This window comes from Drosophila hydei, unplaced genomic scaffold (assembly GCF_003285905.1).
Source record: "Drosophila hydei strain 15085-1641.00,03,60 unplaced genomic scaffold, DhydRS2 tig00000172-arrow-pilon, whole genome shotgun sequence".
Taxonomy (NCBI): domain Eukaryota; kingdom Metazoa; phylum Arthropoda; class Insecta; order Diptera; family Drosophilidae; genus Drosophila; species Drosophila hydei.
This window is the reverse complement of record NW_022045682.1, coordinates 2843526-2857565: the sequence shown is the minus strand read 5'-3', so window position 1 is coordinate 2857565 and position 14040 is coordinate 2843526. Positions and strand designations below refer to the sequence as shown.

The 14040-nt window shown below is 41.1% G+C and overlaps 1 protein-coding gene across 1 annotated transcript; it reads left to right on the top strand.

Annotated features, from left to right (window-relative positions):
* The first annotated feature begins 2784 nt into the window (after window positions 1-2784).
* Window positions 2785-5461, top strand: LOC111602507 (segmentation protein paired). Its single transcript, XM_023319585.2, has 2 exons — window positions 2785-3329; window positions 3539-5461. Exons 1-2 carry the CDS (start codon window positions 3263-3265, stop codon window positions 5308-5310), a joined length of 1839 nt encoding a protein of 612 aa, XP_023175353.2. The 5' UTR covers window positions 2785-3262; the 3' UTR covers window positions 5311-5461.
* The last annotated feature ends 8579 nt before the right edge of the window (window positions 5462-14040 follow it).

Sequence of the window (14040 nt, the reverse complement as noted above, 5' to 3'; positions counted from 1 at the left end):
CACACTGATATACCTATGCTCCTTCTCTCTCCAAAGACTTTGCGTCTTATGGAAATTTGAAGAGGAAGACGAGCCACACTGATAAAGACATTAGGCGCTGGTAAATGGACAGAGTCATGGAAGCTGGACAAACAATCAAGGCCGTTAAACAGCGTCTGTGACAAGAGGCCACATTACGTTTGGCCAAAGCGAATCGATTGGCCAACAAAGAGAGATAGCACGAGAGAGAGAGGGAAACATAGATATAGAGTGCGCAAGATATTTTACAGTGATTGCCGCATGTTGTTTTGTGAGTTTTGTATATTAACCAAGCGTGGAGCGGCCACAACTAACTTAATTATAACTGGACCACAGCCAGGTGTGCGTAGGCGTTGGATACTAGCGAAAAAAAGGGGGTGCGTCCGCTGTCAGGCAATATGGGTCGCTATAACGGTAGTCAAGCGAATTGTAAAATGTCTTTATATTACAATTTCCTTTTTTATTTTTAATATTTTCTGGTTCTTTCAGATAATAAGCAATAATTCTCTCATAATTTCCCTACTCAGCAGCAACTCATTAAAGTACCATTTACTTAGTCCTTTATTTGAGTGGATATAAGCTTATACAACAAATTCCCACATTATTTCCCCATTCCCATATTATTTCCCCGAGCTCAGCATTCAATGAAAGTACCATTTGCAATGAAAGTACCCAGCGCTAAATTAAAACAAAATTTCCCCAAGCTCCTCTGCATCGACTACACAGCATTCGATTAAAGTACCGTTTGCCTATTTCTTAAAAGGGCGCGCGCGCGCGTCTCCTCGAGCCCCGTTCGTTGCTACGGGCAGGACAGCAGGTAGGCGTAGCTGGTACGGCTGGCGAAACTTGAAGATGATATTCATTCATAGCGCCGTAGGTGGGCATCATAAAAAGTCTTTTAGCACTCTTTATTCATACGGACGGCGATTGGCATTTTGCAGCTAGGCTTTACGTGGAAATGCGACGATGTTTATGGCATGATGCTGCCTCCTACTGTTCCCTCTCGTTTCCTACCCGTTGTTGTTGTTGTTGTTGTTGCTGTTGTGCCACAAGGAATAGGAACTGTGATGTTTGTCATTTGATGCGTTGATAGCGCAAAATTAGCGTTATATGAGTTGCCTTTTCAGCGCTCATTGTTGGCCCAAATTGAGAAATCAACGAGGTACAACACTACACTTGCCCTACACTTGCCCAATTGGGCTTTTCGATTAATACACTGAGCTTGTCGCCCAAACTCCTAGCTCCTCTGCTGTGCTACTATCAAGGTCAATTGGCTGTCAAGGTCGATCTAAAGATATCCAGCCAGGCGAGAATGTTTCAGTTGGTACTCCCGTTGGGTTTGCTTAACCAAAATGCCAACGGGCAGCCGTACCGAGCAGTAGAAACCCCGGCTTTGTTGCCTTTGCGGCCTCCGTTTGTCCTTCGGCTCAGGATGTGTCAGGATTCGTCACACGATCTTCTATCATTGATATGGCAGCATTAGAGCAATTTTACCGCTGGCGTTTGCCTTCATTAATTTCAGCTCTTGGCGCTCGCCTCTTTCTCCCAGTAGTTCAGCGCTTGCCATTGGCTTTCTTTCGTTTCTTCGACGTGTTGGGTTTCTCTTTGAGCATATTGCATGAAATTTCATAATTAATCAAACTCACACGCTTTGGGGTTACCAAAAAGTTGTTCAGAGCCAACGAGCGGCGGCAGACAGCGTTACGATAGAGCGTGACAAGGATATGGTACGGTATTAAAGGGCCGCGCCTTAAGGGCGGCGAAGTATATAAGTTAAAGATGGATTAAAAAAGTATATATATATATATAGGTATATAGGATATAAATAAAGTAGATAGAAGCTGTTGTATTATGTGATATAACCATACCTTGAAAAGTGTGTTGATATAAACATTTTGAACTAGATAAGGCATGTGTATGTTTTTTATTTTATTACATATTAGCATCAACATTCAAGTCTATATAGTTTATAGTTTCAACTAATTTTAAACCAATTTATATTACGTTTTGGAAAGGTATTCGAATCTCTGTAGTATGCACTGTAGAAATGCAGTCATCCTTATTGAGTGCATCGATGTCATATAGCCGGATCGCATAAATATATTGTGTATATTGAAATAGTTCAAATTTAAGCGTAAGCTGCTTTTGATCGGTTTATCCTTTAGGTATTATCTAACCAATGCTAAATCCTTGCACTATGTATGACACTTCAACAAGAAATATTTCAATAATTGGAAATTTTCATTAGTTTAACAAAAATACAAATTTACAAATATTTGAAAAGCGAATATCTGTCTGATATCAGAATTTTCACTCTAAACCTTGTACATATTTAGCACTTCACAGTTTTACTTTATCCTTTAACCATACAATATAATTGTTCATATTCAATTTCTCAACTTGTGTCGCGTGGTTCAGGAAACTGCGAAGAACTGCAAGAGAAATGTTAAAGTATTTACCGATTTGTACATATAATTAATTGGCCACAAATGAGGTATTTATAAAGGATATATTACGCTTGTAAATGAGTGTAATGCATACTCGATTGCATTATGCGTTGCCAACGCATTTAATGCCTAATTCGATTACGATTTGGAGTCCGCTAACTGGGTCAACGGCAGCAAGGACTCGAACTTTGGCACTTTTCAAGTTTTTCAGCTCTCAAGTCAAGGTTGTTGTGGAGTGGAGCGCTGCCATTGGCTCATTGCTTGGCGCTGCTAATGACGCCCTCTGGCGACGAGACGGCGGCGTTGTATAACATTGTTGCCCATGATCGGCGCAAGTGCAAGCGAGTCGGCAATAGGTTGGCCTGCTGCGATTGGTCCGCGTGTTACTACCTGCCACGATGGCTGACATCTTTTGCTGCGGCCGTCGCTGCTATCGCTGCCGCCTTTCGACGTCTTCACAGAAAGCCAACGATCTTGCACGGCGCTGGTGTGCTCAAGTCAGTACGGCATCGACTGCGCATCGAGTCAGACGCATCTACGCCAAACGTCGTGACTTCAAGAAAAAAGAGAAAAACCAAAATACAAAATACAAAATTTACCGTTGTCTCTGGTTAATGCGTTCGCTTATCGAACTTGTAACCAAGTAGCAATTTTTGTGGCTATCGATAAGCATTGTGACAATTATCGCAAATTGCGCGTGAAATCGAAATTGAAAAAATTGAATTTGTGAATTCGTCGTGGCCGTTAAAAGTCGAGCTGGTCGAGCTTTTTCGCGACTTTTTCTGTGGCTGTGAACTATGACTGTTACCGCTTTTGCCGCCGCCATGCACAGACCCTTCTTCAATGGATATTCAGCCATGCAAGGTAAGTCATTAAACGAGTCGCACGACCTTCGTCTTCATTGCATTTTCTCTTCCGGGAAAGTCAATTGTGCGAGCTGTCGTAAATCAAGTGCCATCGGCACACGCTCTCTCCCTCTCTTTCTCTCTGGCTCTCTGGCTCTCTTTCTACCTGGCAAATAGGAAACGTAACATTTAAGTAACTTTCTATTCTCGATTTCTTTTTGCTTACAGAAATGAACAGCGGCCAAGGACGTGTCAATCAACTGGGTGGAATGTTCATCAACGGCCGCCCCTTGCCCAATAATATACGCCTGAAGATCGTCAATATGGCCGGCGAAGGCATACGCCCGTGCGTGATCTCTCGACAGCTACGCGTTTCCCATGGCTGTGTCTCCAAGATTCTGAATCGTTATCAGGAAACGGGCTCAATCCGACCGGGCGTCATTGGCGGCTCCAAGCCGCGCATTGCCACGCCCGAAATTGAGAGTCGCATCGAAGAGTACAAACGCACCAATCCGGGCATGTTCTCCTGGGAAATACGTGAAAAGCTGATTCGCGAGGGCTTCTGCGATCGTAGCATGGTGCCATCCGTTTCAGCCATATCCCGCTTGGTACGCGGTCGCGATGCGCCTGTTGAGGTGGACTCCACTAAGCCTTCGTCCAACTCGAGCAGCTCCGATCTGTGCGGCTCCAACTCCACGCACAACAAAGCTTCCGACGACGAAGTTTCCGACTGTGAAAGCGAACCGGGCATCGCATTGAAGCGCAAACAACGTCGCTGCCGTACCACCTTCTCGGCCGCACAGCTGGAGGAGCTCGAGCGTGCCTTTGAGCGCACCCAATACCCGGACATCTTCACTCGCGAGGAGCTGGCTCAGCGCACCAATCTGACCGAGGCACGCATCCAGGTGTGGTTCAGCAATCGTCGCGCTCGCCTGCGCAAACAGCACAACTCTGTAACGGGATCGACTAGCAGCAGCGCCACGCCCACAACCTCCATGCCAAGCAGCAGCAACAGCGCCCACTTATCCCCACTGGCCATGATGAGCATGCCGCCGGCAATGGAAGCAGCTGCCTCCATCTACCAACATTCCTATGACTTCTATAGCAACCCCACCAATCCCAGCAGCAGCCATGGCGCCAGCCTGTCGCCCCTCTGCAGCACCTTGTCGCCTTTGAATACGGCCAATACGCCGCCGCATCACCATCAATTCTATAACACGGCCAGCTACATTATGCCCAGCTCGGCGACGAACAATGTCGAGCAGACGCACTATGAATCCCAACTGGGCTCCGTTTACAGCACTGAATCTGAGCCGCATCAGACAATGCCACGTAATCCGAGTCCCAATGAGTCCATCTCCTCCAACTTTGGCCAGTTGCCGCCCACGCCCAACAGCCTTTCTGCAGCTGCGGTCATGTCCAACGATCCGACTCCAACATCTCTGACCAATGTGAGTGGTGGCAGCGAGGAGCTGACGGCAGCACTCAAAGTGGAGGCGGCGGAGCTAGCGGCCAGCGTATCCAGTGGTGCTGTGCAGCCGCAGCTGTACAGCAGCTGGACGAACACTGGCAACATGCAGAGTATGCGACCCAATGCGCCGCTCTCGCCGGAGGATTCACTCAACTCCACCAGCTCGACGAGCAATATCCTGGACGTCTCTGTTTCAGCCGCTGCCGCTGCTGCCCACCAGATGTTCCATCCCTATCAGCACACAGCTGCCGCACAATATGCGCCATATCCAACGAACACAACACACTCGCACTCGCACACGCACTCGCACACAGCGCACCATCCGCATCATGGGCATCCACACGCGGGGCATCCGCATCCCCATGCACCGCATGCCCAATATGGAAGCCCACATTATCCGGCCAATTCGTCGGCGCATTTTATGCCGCAAAACTTCAATGCAGCCGCCGCCGCAGCTGCTGCCTTCTCCTCGCCCAGCAAGATGAACTATTCAACGATGCCGCCGCAGCCGTTCTACTCCTGGTACTGAGGAGGAGCAGCAGCTGACAGCGGCGCAGCAAGAGAAACTGCTAGATCCTGGGGCAGCCAGAGCTAAAGCGGGTGTTGAGTCACCTCCCCAACCGTTGACATCGCCAAAGATTCATGTACACTAATATGGACACGCTTCCGCAATCCAATCTCTAAGCATTTACCAATATATTTTCTTTTTAGTCTCTAGTTTCTAGTTTGTAAGCTTCGTAAATATATTTTAATTTATATAAAATAGTCGAGCGATTTTTAATTGGCCTCGGGCGAGTGGCCGTGGCCATTCAGTAGCGCTCAGACCTTGACACGCTTCTGTTGCCAGCGGGAGTTTTTTGGGAAAATCTCTGCAAATCTGCGCACATTAGGGCCCTTAAGTAGCGTCTCTTGCCAAGATTTCAACAAACTCTACGGGGACACTCGCCTTGGCCAGCCTGCTGTGAGCCTAGCTGCTTAAGGCTTAAGGCCGGGTCGAAATGCGCACGACTTATCGATACTCTGTACGCAGCTACGTGTTTTCCACATTGGGCAAATCAAAGCCAACTCATATGTTATACTATAAGCAGCTACGCATCGATAAATATCGGTTGACTATGGCCATCGTGAAATGGTAGATCTAGATAGTTGCTTTGACGTCTACATGCTACATTTTGTGTCTTCTCCTACTATGACTTTTTAATCAGTTTCATAACACTTGAGCTACAAATCGATATTTATCGTTTTTATGAATATTTGAAATATTTTTGGGGAATTTGATAACGATGCTCTACATAACATACAATTTTATGTACCACAGCCCACATTCCAAAACACAAATCTTTTATTTAAAAATGGAAAATCGATATTTATCGTTTTTATGAATATTTTAATTATTTTAAGGGTAATTTGATAAGAATACTCTGCATAACATACAATTTTATGTACCACAGCCCACATTCCAAATCACAAATTTTTTATTTAAAAATGGAAAATCGATATTTATCGACATCCCAAACTTGATTCAACTTTCAAACAAATAACTTAAGAATAATCACTGATTTTTCTATAATTTTAAAATCAAAACTAAAATTCGATATTTATCGATTTTAATACATATATGTATTATCGTTATTTTAATAACTTCTGTAGCCCGTCATGCTTAGAACCATTTAGCACTAGCTACATACTAAATATGCTTAGTAAAATTTTCCCTAAAACTCCTCAATTGGACGTCTTACGGAAGTATCCGTTTGCCTTTTACAATAGCCATCGAAATTGGCCCAATGCCTCCAACCAAGGTGTTAATGGCCCATCAATTCTATCGAACTGGCTAATTGCCCTAGTTCGAGAGCCAACAATTTACCTCAAATTCACACCTCGATTTCCAGCATTATCCTGTCGTAGCGTCTACGACGCATCCAGCTCAACACCTCACTACGTGCGCAATTAATGAAGTCAGCCTCGTTGTCGAGTCGTAGACAGCTCAGACAAGCCTCGAGGCTGTTTCCCGAGTATCTCAGTTGTATATTATTTTAATCTAGTTTTTCAACTTGAAAAATGTTTATCCTAATCGTGTTTTTTCTTTCTCTCTCTGTCTGCAGACAGCTAAAGTAAATATTGACTTTACAATCGACTTAGGATCCGCTTGTTCCAGGTACTTCAGCGTACTTTCTACACATTTTTGCAAAAATTGCACAAAATCTATTTAGAACTTGAGATTTCTTTTCGAATTTTGGTTTTGTTTTTCTTTTGGCTAATATTTTTCAGTTAGCTTGTGTTTTTTAGAGTGTCTCAAAATGGAAGTTTACTTGAGGCAATTGTTTTCTATAGATAATTAGGATAGTGTTCTTGTTCTAGTTAAATATTTCATAGTCTTCTGTTTCTTTAAAAACTGCTAAGTCACGTCATATTACAGCTACAGCAACTGTAGCTAGCTTTACTATAGCAAGTACTAGAACTCTATCTACTACTGTATCTACTACTCCTTTATGTGCTACTACTCTTTTACCAACTATTTTATTTAGTACTAGTAGTACTACTTTAAATACAATTGTCATATCTGGCACTACTATTATATGGCGTGCTACTACTATATCTAGATATGTGCTACTACTACTGCAACTACTTCTACTACTATATCTAGTACTACTACTGCAACTACTTCTACTACTATTACTACTACTACAACTAAGGCTACTACTATTACTACTGCTCTACCTCCCACTACTACTATTACTACTACTCTATCTACTACTACTACTACTACTCTATCTACTACTAATCTATCTAATACTACTACTACTACTCTATCTACTACTACTACTACTACTACTACTACTACTCTGTCTACTACTACTACTGCTCGATCTACTACTAGTACTACTATTAATATTACTGCTGCTACTACTTTTACTACTACTTTTGCTACTACTACTACTACTACTACTACTTTTGTTACTACTACTACTACTACTACTACTTTTGTTACTACTACTACTACTACTACTACTACTACGACTTTTACTACTATTGCTCTATCTCCTACTACTACTATTACCATTACTATAACTACTACTATTACTATTACTACTACTACTACTGCTACTACTACTACTAATAATAATAATACTACTACGGCTACTACTACTATTTCTACTGCTCTATCTACTACTACCACGGCTAGTACTGCTACTACTACTATATTTAGCACTGATATGCCTTCTACTACCATACTATGCTTCTACCATATAGGCTACTACTACCTCTCTAGCTACTACTAATTCTGCTATGTCTACTACTACTTCCACAATATCAACCACTACTATATATCTCCAACTACAACACTACGCTACTACCATATCTACTACTAACTTATCTACTAATACTACTAACACATATATCTAATGCTGCTAATCGATTCCTACTTTATCTACTACTGCCCATCTGCTCAACTCCTTTACCTACTACAAATAGATGTGTTACTACTAATTTGCTACTACTACGCCAAAATTGTATGAATATAAGTTTTGACTGCTGCTTGATTTTGTTTATATTTATTTTGTTTATATTTTCCATTCCATTTTGAAATGCATAGAAGAAAATCGATGTTATTTTATTTTATTTTTATAGGCTATTGCCCAAGTTACGAAGCTTGTCTAATGCCAATTTAATAGCACCTCGGATTTCTCCCTCTCGTCAGCTCCAGCCAGGCTAATAATGCGCCAAGCTCAATAAATTTTAACTTTAATTAAAATTTGATCAACGGACTCCAAGTGGCCCTCTCACACATGCATATACAAACGCATATATAGACATATAAGCACGGTAGCTTGGCGAGCTTCGACAAATGTATTTTGAGTAAATGTTACAAATCTTAAATACTACGCATTAATTTTCGGTAGCGAAAAGGCATTACAACCAATTCCCCGAGTCGAAGTTCGTAAGCTCAACGCTGGACTTGAACCTAACAGCGGAGTCAGAGTCAGAGTCGATTCGAGTCGAGTCGAGTCTTTCGACTAATGAACTTTTGGAGCGGACGCTCGACTGGAGCTCTGCGAGGATCAGGGGCGGAGGCTGGCTGCTCACTTCACTTGACGTGATTAATGGACCAACAAAGTGTTGAACATCAAAGGTAGGAAAATAGTAATTTACAATATATCCACAGCGACGAAGCCCGAGATGAGCTATAAATTTAATTTATTATGCCCTAACAGAGGGTACTACGAGTTTAAAGAGAAATATGTTACCCAGAAGGATACTAAATATAATATGTGGCGATAGAATATGGAATATCGAAGTCTTAGACTTCAGTTAGAGTGACTCAGTAAGGGCATGCCCTAGTCTGCATCTATAGCAAATCAATTCATATCTTGAAATTTGTTATTATTTAGACATCATTATAAATGGTTAGCCAAAGATCAGACGTATACCTGTTGCAATGAAAGCGCTGATGGTCCAATAATAACCTCGTTTCGACGTTCAGCTGGTCGTATCAGGCGTTGCCTGGGCCATAAGAAGCGCAAAACCTCAAAATATTTACAGGGTCGAGGCGAGAGTCAAGCGGGACTATCCCAAATATTTGTGCAAACTGAGTGCGAATAAATTGTGAATTCCTGGAGGCAGGCATCGGGATTCGAGATTCGAGATTCAGTGCTCAGGATTCGGGCTGGTGAAAGGATTTGACAGGGTCAGACAAGCAGCATAAACACTGGCCGGGGATTAAGGCAGTTCGGAAATAATCCTTTGCTGCCAGGAAGCACGAAGCGCAGGCAGCAACGCGACTTCGACTCATTTTACGATGGCCTCATAAACTTTTATTTGCCGTCCATTCTTCGCGTCCTGGCTGAGGACGAAGCGCATGCGCAGCTCGGACATGAACCCCTTTTGTGGGTCGGTCAACAGGCAAGAGTTAAGCATGGAAAGGCTTAGCTTTCGGCTCGAACTCTCAAAACGAAGTCAAAGTCAGGTAGGACAGCGGCCGCGGTCCTGGCAGGCAGCATGAGGACGATCCTTTCGCAAGGGCCGATAATCCTTGCTAATGAGGTGTTTGCTGCAACTGCTGAAACAGCGCAGCATTTAAGGCTGCCTGCAAAGTCCATAAGTCAAGGATAATCGAGGATAATAGCCAAAAGTCTAAGCTGAATGAATCTATATATAATAAATGTATATAGTAACTGCTCTAAATTTCTGATTATTAGTATTAGTATTATTAATATAATATATAAGTGAAGTTATTAAAATAACTGACTTGTGCTGTAAATATTAGCATTTATATATGTAGGTATGAGTCTCTGAATACCCTGTAAATATGGTTTATCGTAAGCCTCCAGCATGAAAAGTTCAGCTACATTAGACTGCGCTTGAACTTGGTTTAAGCTGTGATAAATTAGATATATTAGAGACTCAGATTTATATAGGGCATTGAGATTCTCTAATTATTTTTTAAATTTATCTAAAGTTACTTTTCTAAACATAAGTCAATAAGGTTCAGGATTCGAATTCTACTCGAAGAAAAAATGCGTCAAAATTGCTCAAAATATTTTCAATGAAATTTCATTCGCTAAATTTACATCTAATTTTCAAATGAGTTGAAATTAAATTTTAATTATTTTTTTTTTATTATTATAAAAATCTGTCAATTATATTTTGATGCAATTTATGACAGACTTTTAAAATGAAAAAATCAAATTAAAATTGTAAAATATATATTCATATTTTAATACATGTTTCAGCTCATATGAAATTTCTGCTCTAAATATTTAGATGTAAATAAAGTTAAATAAATTTTTATTTTTTACCACACACTTCATTTTCTGAATATATAGTTAGTTATAGAAATAGAGATTTATCTGTGTTTTTATTAGATGCTGTCAATGCGTCTGTTTTACTTAATTATAATCTCTAATCGTAGATAGTTATATCTCCCAAATATCTTGCTGACGATCCAATGCATCGACAATTAATTTTCTCTTAGACTCACAGCTACAATTTCTATGCTCATGAAAAGCTAAGACTATTTTTATTTATTTTATTTATAAAATTTAATTAGTTATATTCCATATTTATTAAAAATATTTTCTATATATTTTCCATATGTTTTCTGAATATTTTCTATATTACAACAAAATTGTTGCTTTTATTTGTATTATTTGTATATATTTAAATATATTTAAATTGTAGCACAAGACTATATCTGTCAAGAAGTTCATAGCTTCCCCATGCCGATATAGCTCACTGTATATAGATCTACTTGCTCTATACAAATAATGTATGGCATTTGAATGGCGCACACTAGGACACTTCTAGAGACATCGGCTAATCAATGTCTATTGGCAAACATTTGGTTTGGTCTGTCACGACGAACTACTGTCTGGCTGTTCAGTTGTTAAGCTGTGCAGTACACTGTACTCGTCCTGTTGGTCCTGCTTCGTCCTGTTGCTGTCCCACTGGCAGGCGAGGCAGCGCCTGCTGTTAGCTCACACAAATTGATTTGTCAAATTGAGGCGCACAAGGACATTGCGATCATTAACGATGATTGCAGGACACGACGAACGTGGGTCGAAGGTCGCAGCGCAGTTGGACCAGGAAACTGAAAACTGCAAACTAGAAAAACTGAGCATTGTCAACACTTTGTTGAGATGCTACCACCAACTGTTTCTGTTTCGCGATCCTCCTGCCAGTTGGAGTTTTATTAATAAACACATAGAAGAAGTTAGAGCTGGATGGAGAGATAGGGAGAGAGCGAGATGCTTTGATCTTGCAAAATAGTCGTAATCGATTTGGAATGCTTGGCGGGACCTTCTGCTGATTGTATTTATAGCTTACCTCTTGGTTAGCAACTTGTCAGCTTCCTTTTGGCAAGCTGCACTCAGCAAGTGTCTTCTGTTTGGACCACAAAACCAAACTGAACAAATTTACGCTAAGACTCTGGAACCGTTACGCTATTTTAGAGCGCACAATTATATAGATATCTTTGGATATATACATATAGCTATCATGCACAGCTAATGGATTGCTAAATGCTAAGTTTTGCTATTCTAATCCTAATTGCAGATCTACAAAAGCAATTCCAACTAACTCAAGCTAATTAACTAGCTAGCTAGAGTTGCGTCTACATGCCGACAGGTGGCGCCCAACCCCCCCGTTTGAATTGGTTTGTTTGCAACTCTGTGACCGGGGCTTATGCCATCTAATACAATAAATGGACAATGCTAATGCGCTCACCTGTGCCCAACTGACATTATAATTAATGACGAATCGCCCAGGCCGTCGGCTGACGGCTGACGCCTGAAGGGCAATCAACAGAGAACAATGGGCATATTATTTTCGATTTTCGATATATGAAAAAGAAAACTTAGACATCTTATCGCCTGGGCGCTACCTAGCGTCTGCTGCTGCATATTAATATTAATGGTTTGTTATTATATGACCTGGTGCCTCAGTACTGCCACAGCTAGACCTCCAGTCCAGTCTCAAGCCTCAAGTCTCGGACTCCTTTTGGGTTTGCCGTGGGCTTTGTTCACGCCGCGATTGCTTCACTGCACTGACGCCTGGCGTGACGATTTTAATTTGTTTTATTATTATTATGTAGATTGCGGCACGGGGAGCTTGCAATGGACCTGCCATAAAAAGAGAGAGAGCGAGAGAGAGGGAGAGAGAGAGAGGGAGCAAATGAGAGCCAGAGCGAGGGTATTCCGTAATATTTGGCAATGCGACTTTGTTTTTCCCTCCATCAGCGCATTGTTATTTTTTATACACTGTAAATATATAAAGAGGTGTATAGAGATATATAGTATATATTATATTAAAAATGTAGTGCAGAGTTTTATATATGATTTTCTTCGTATTATATGCTCTACTTACCATGTGAAAGTGGAGCCTATATACTTGGTATATATATTGTATATATGTATATACATAAAACATATACAATAGAATTAAATTATAAACTAAAAATAAATACAAATTAGAAATTCGATCTAGGCAGCTGAAGTATAGTTTTCAGACTGCAAAAACTAAATACCATATCAAATTGACAGTAGATATATATTTCGTCTTTATCAAGAATTTTATACTATATTTATAATATATATTAAGCAGATTTATTATATATTCAGCCTCAGGGAAAGCTGTTCTTATGACTTGGCTTGCTGGATAATTACAGTTCGAAAGCAACTGCAATTGAAGCACAGTTTTACAGTCACAACCACAATCAGTTATCTCATGTTTTTACAGAGTATTACGCAGTCGTCAACTTTCGAATGCTTCCCCCTTTTTCTCCATTTTTATGGTAGCCAGCGTAATTAGTCGCACGCTTCGCGGGCAGCGCCACCTAGCGGCTGGCGGAGAGTAACGAACGGCATTGCCCGACATTCCGCGAAGGCAGGGCCCAAACTAACAGCTAATGAAGCCCCCTTCACGGTATGCGCCAGCACCACTAGCAACAATAGCAACAACAAGAACTGCGACAATGTAGACCTGGCCTCAGCCGCAGTAGCAGAAGGCTTCAAGTCGGCTTCATGGACGCGTGCAAATTCCTTTGAAAAGAAAAGAAAGGAGTTGAAAGTTTTTTTTTTTAGTTTTTGCTTTATCTGCATTTGGCTCGCAATTTACGTACTTTGCGTTTATTTTGTTTATTTTACAGCCAACTAAATGCGGCATGTGGCACGTTTAGCGTTTAATATATACACACATATACTCCTTATATAAACATATATACATCTATATATTTATTTGTATAGGTCTTGTTCGCGGAAATTAAGTTTGACTTGTGGAAGTTCATTTCAGTCGCAATGATTGAGAACTTTTTAACATGATATGAAATGATGTAAAGTGGGTGCTGTAAGTGAAGAGAATGAGAGAGAGAGAGAAAGAGAGAGAGAGTGAGAGAGAGAGAGAGAGAGAGGGAGAGAGAGAGAGAGAGAGTGAGAGTGAGAGAGAGAGAAAGTGAGAGACAAAGAACGATGCAGATGGAGTGCTTGGAAGAGAAATTGGAAGAGGATGAGGAAGTGCTAGAGAGAGGGAGATAGAATGTGAGATATATATAGAGGAAGAAAAAGAGAGAGAAAAAAGATATGGAGGCTTAGATAATGACATATGGAGGAAAATATAGAAAGAGAAAGAGAGTGGGGAGCAAAAGAGATGGAATATTGTAATGGCAAATTATATCGACGACTTCAAGTAGACGTTTTCAAGCTGACTTCTTTATCTACAACTGTGCATATCTACATTTAGATATCTATCTGGATGTATCCAAATA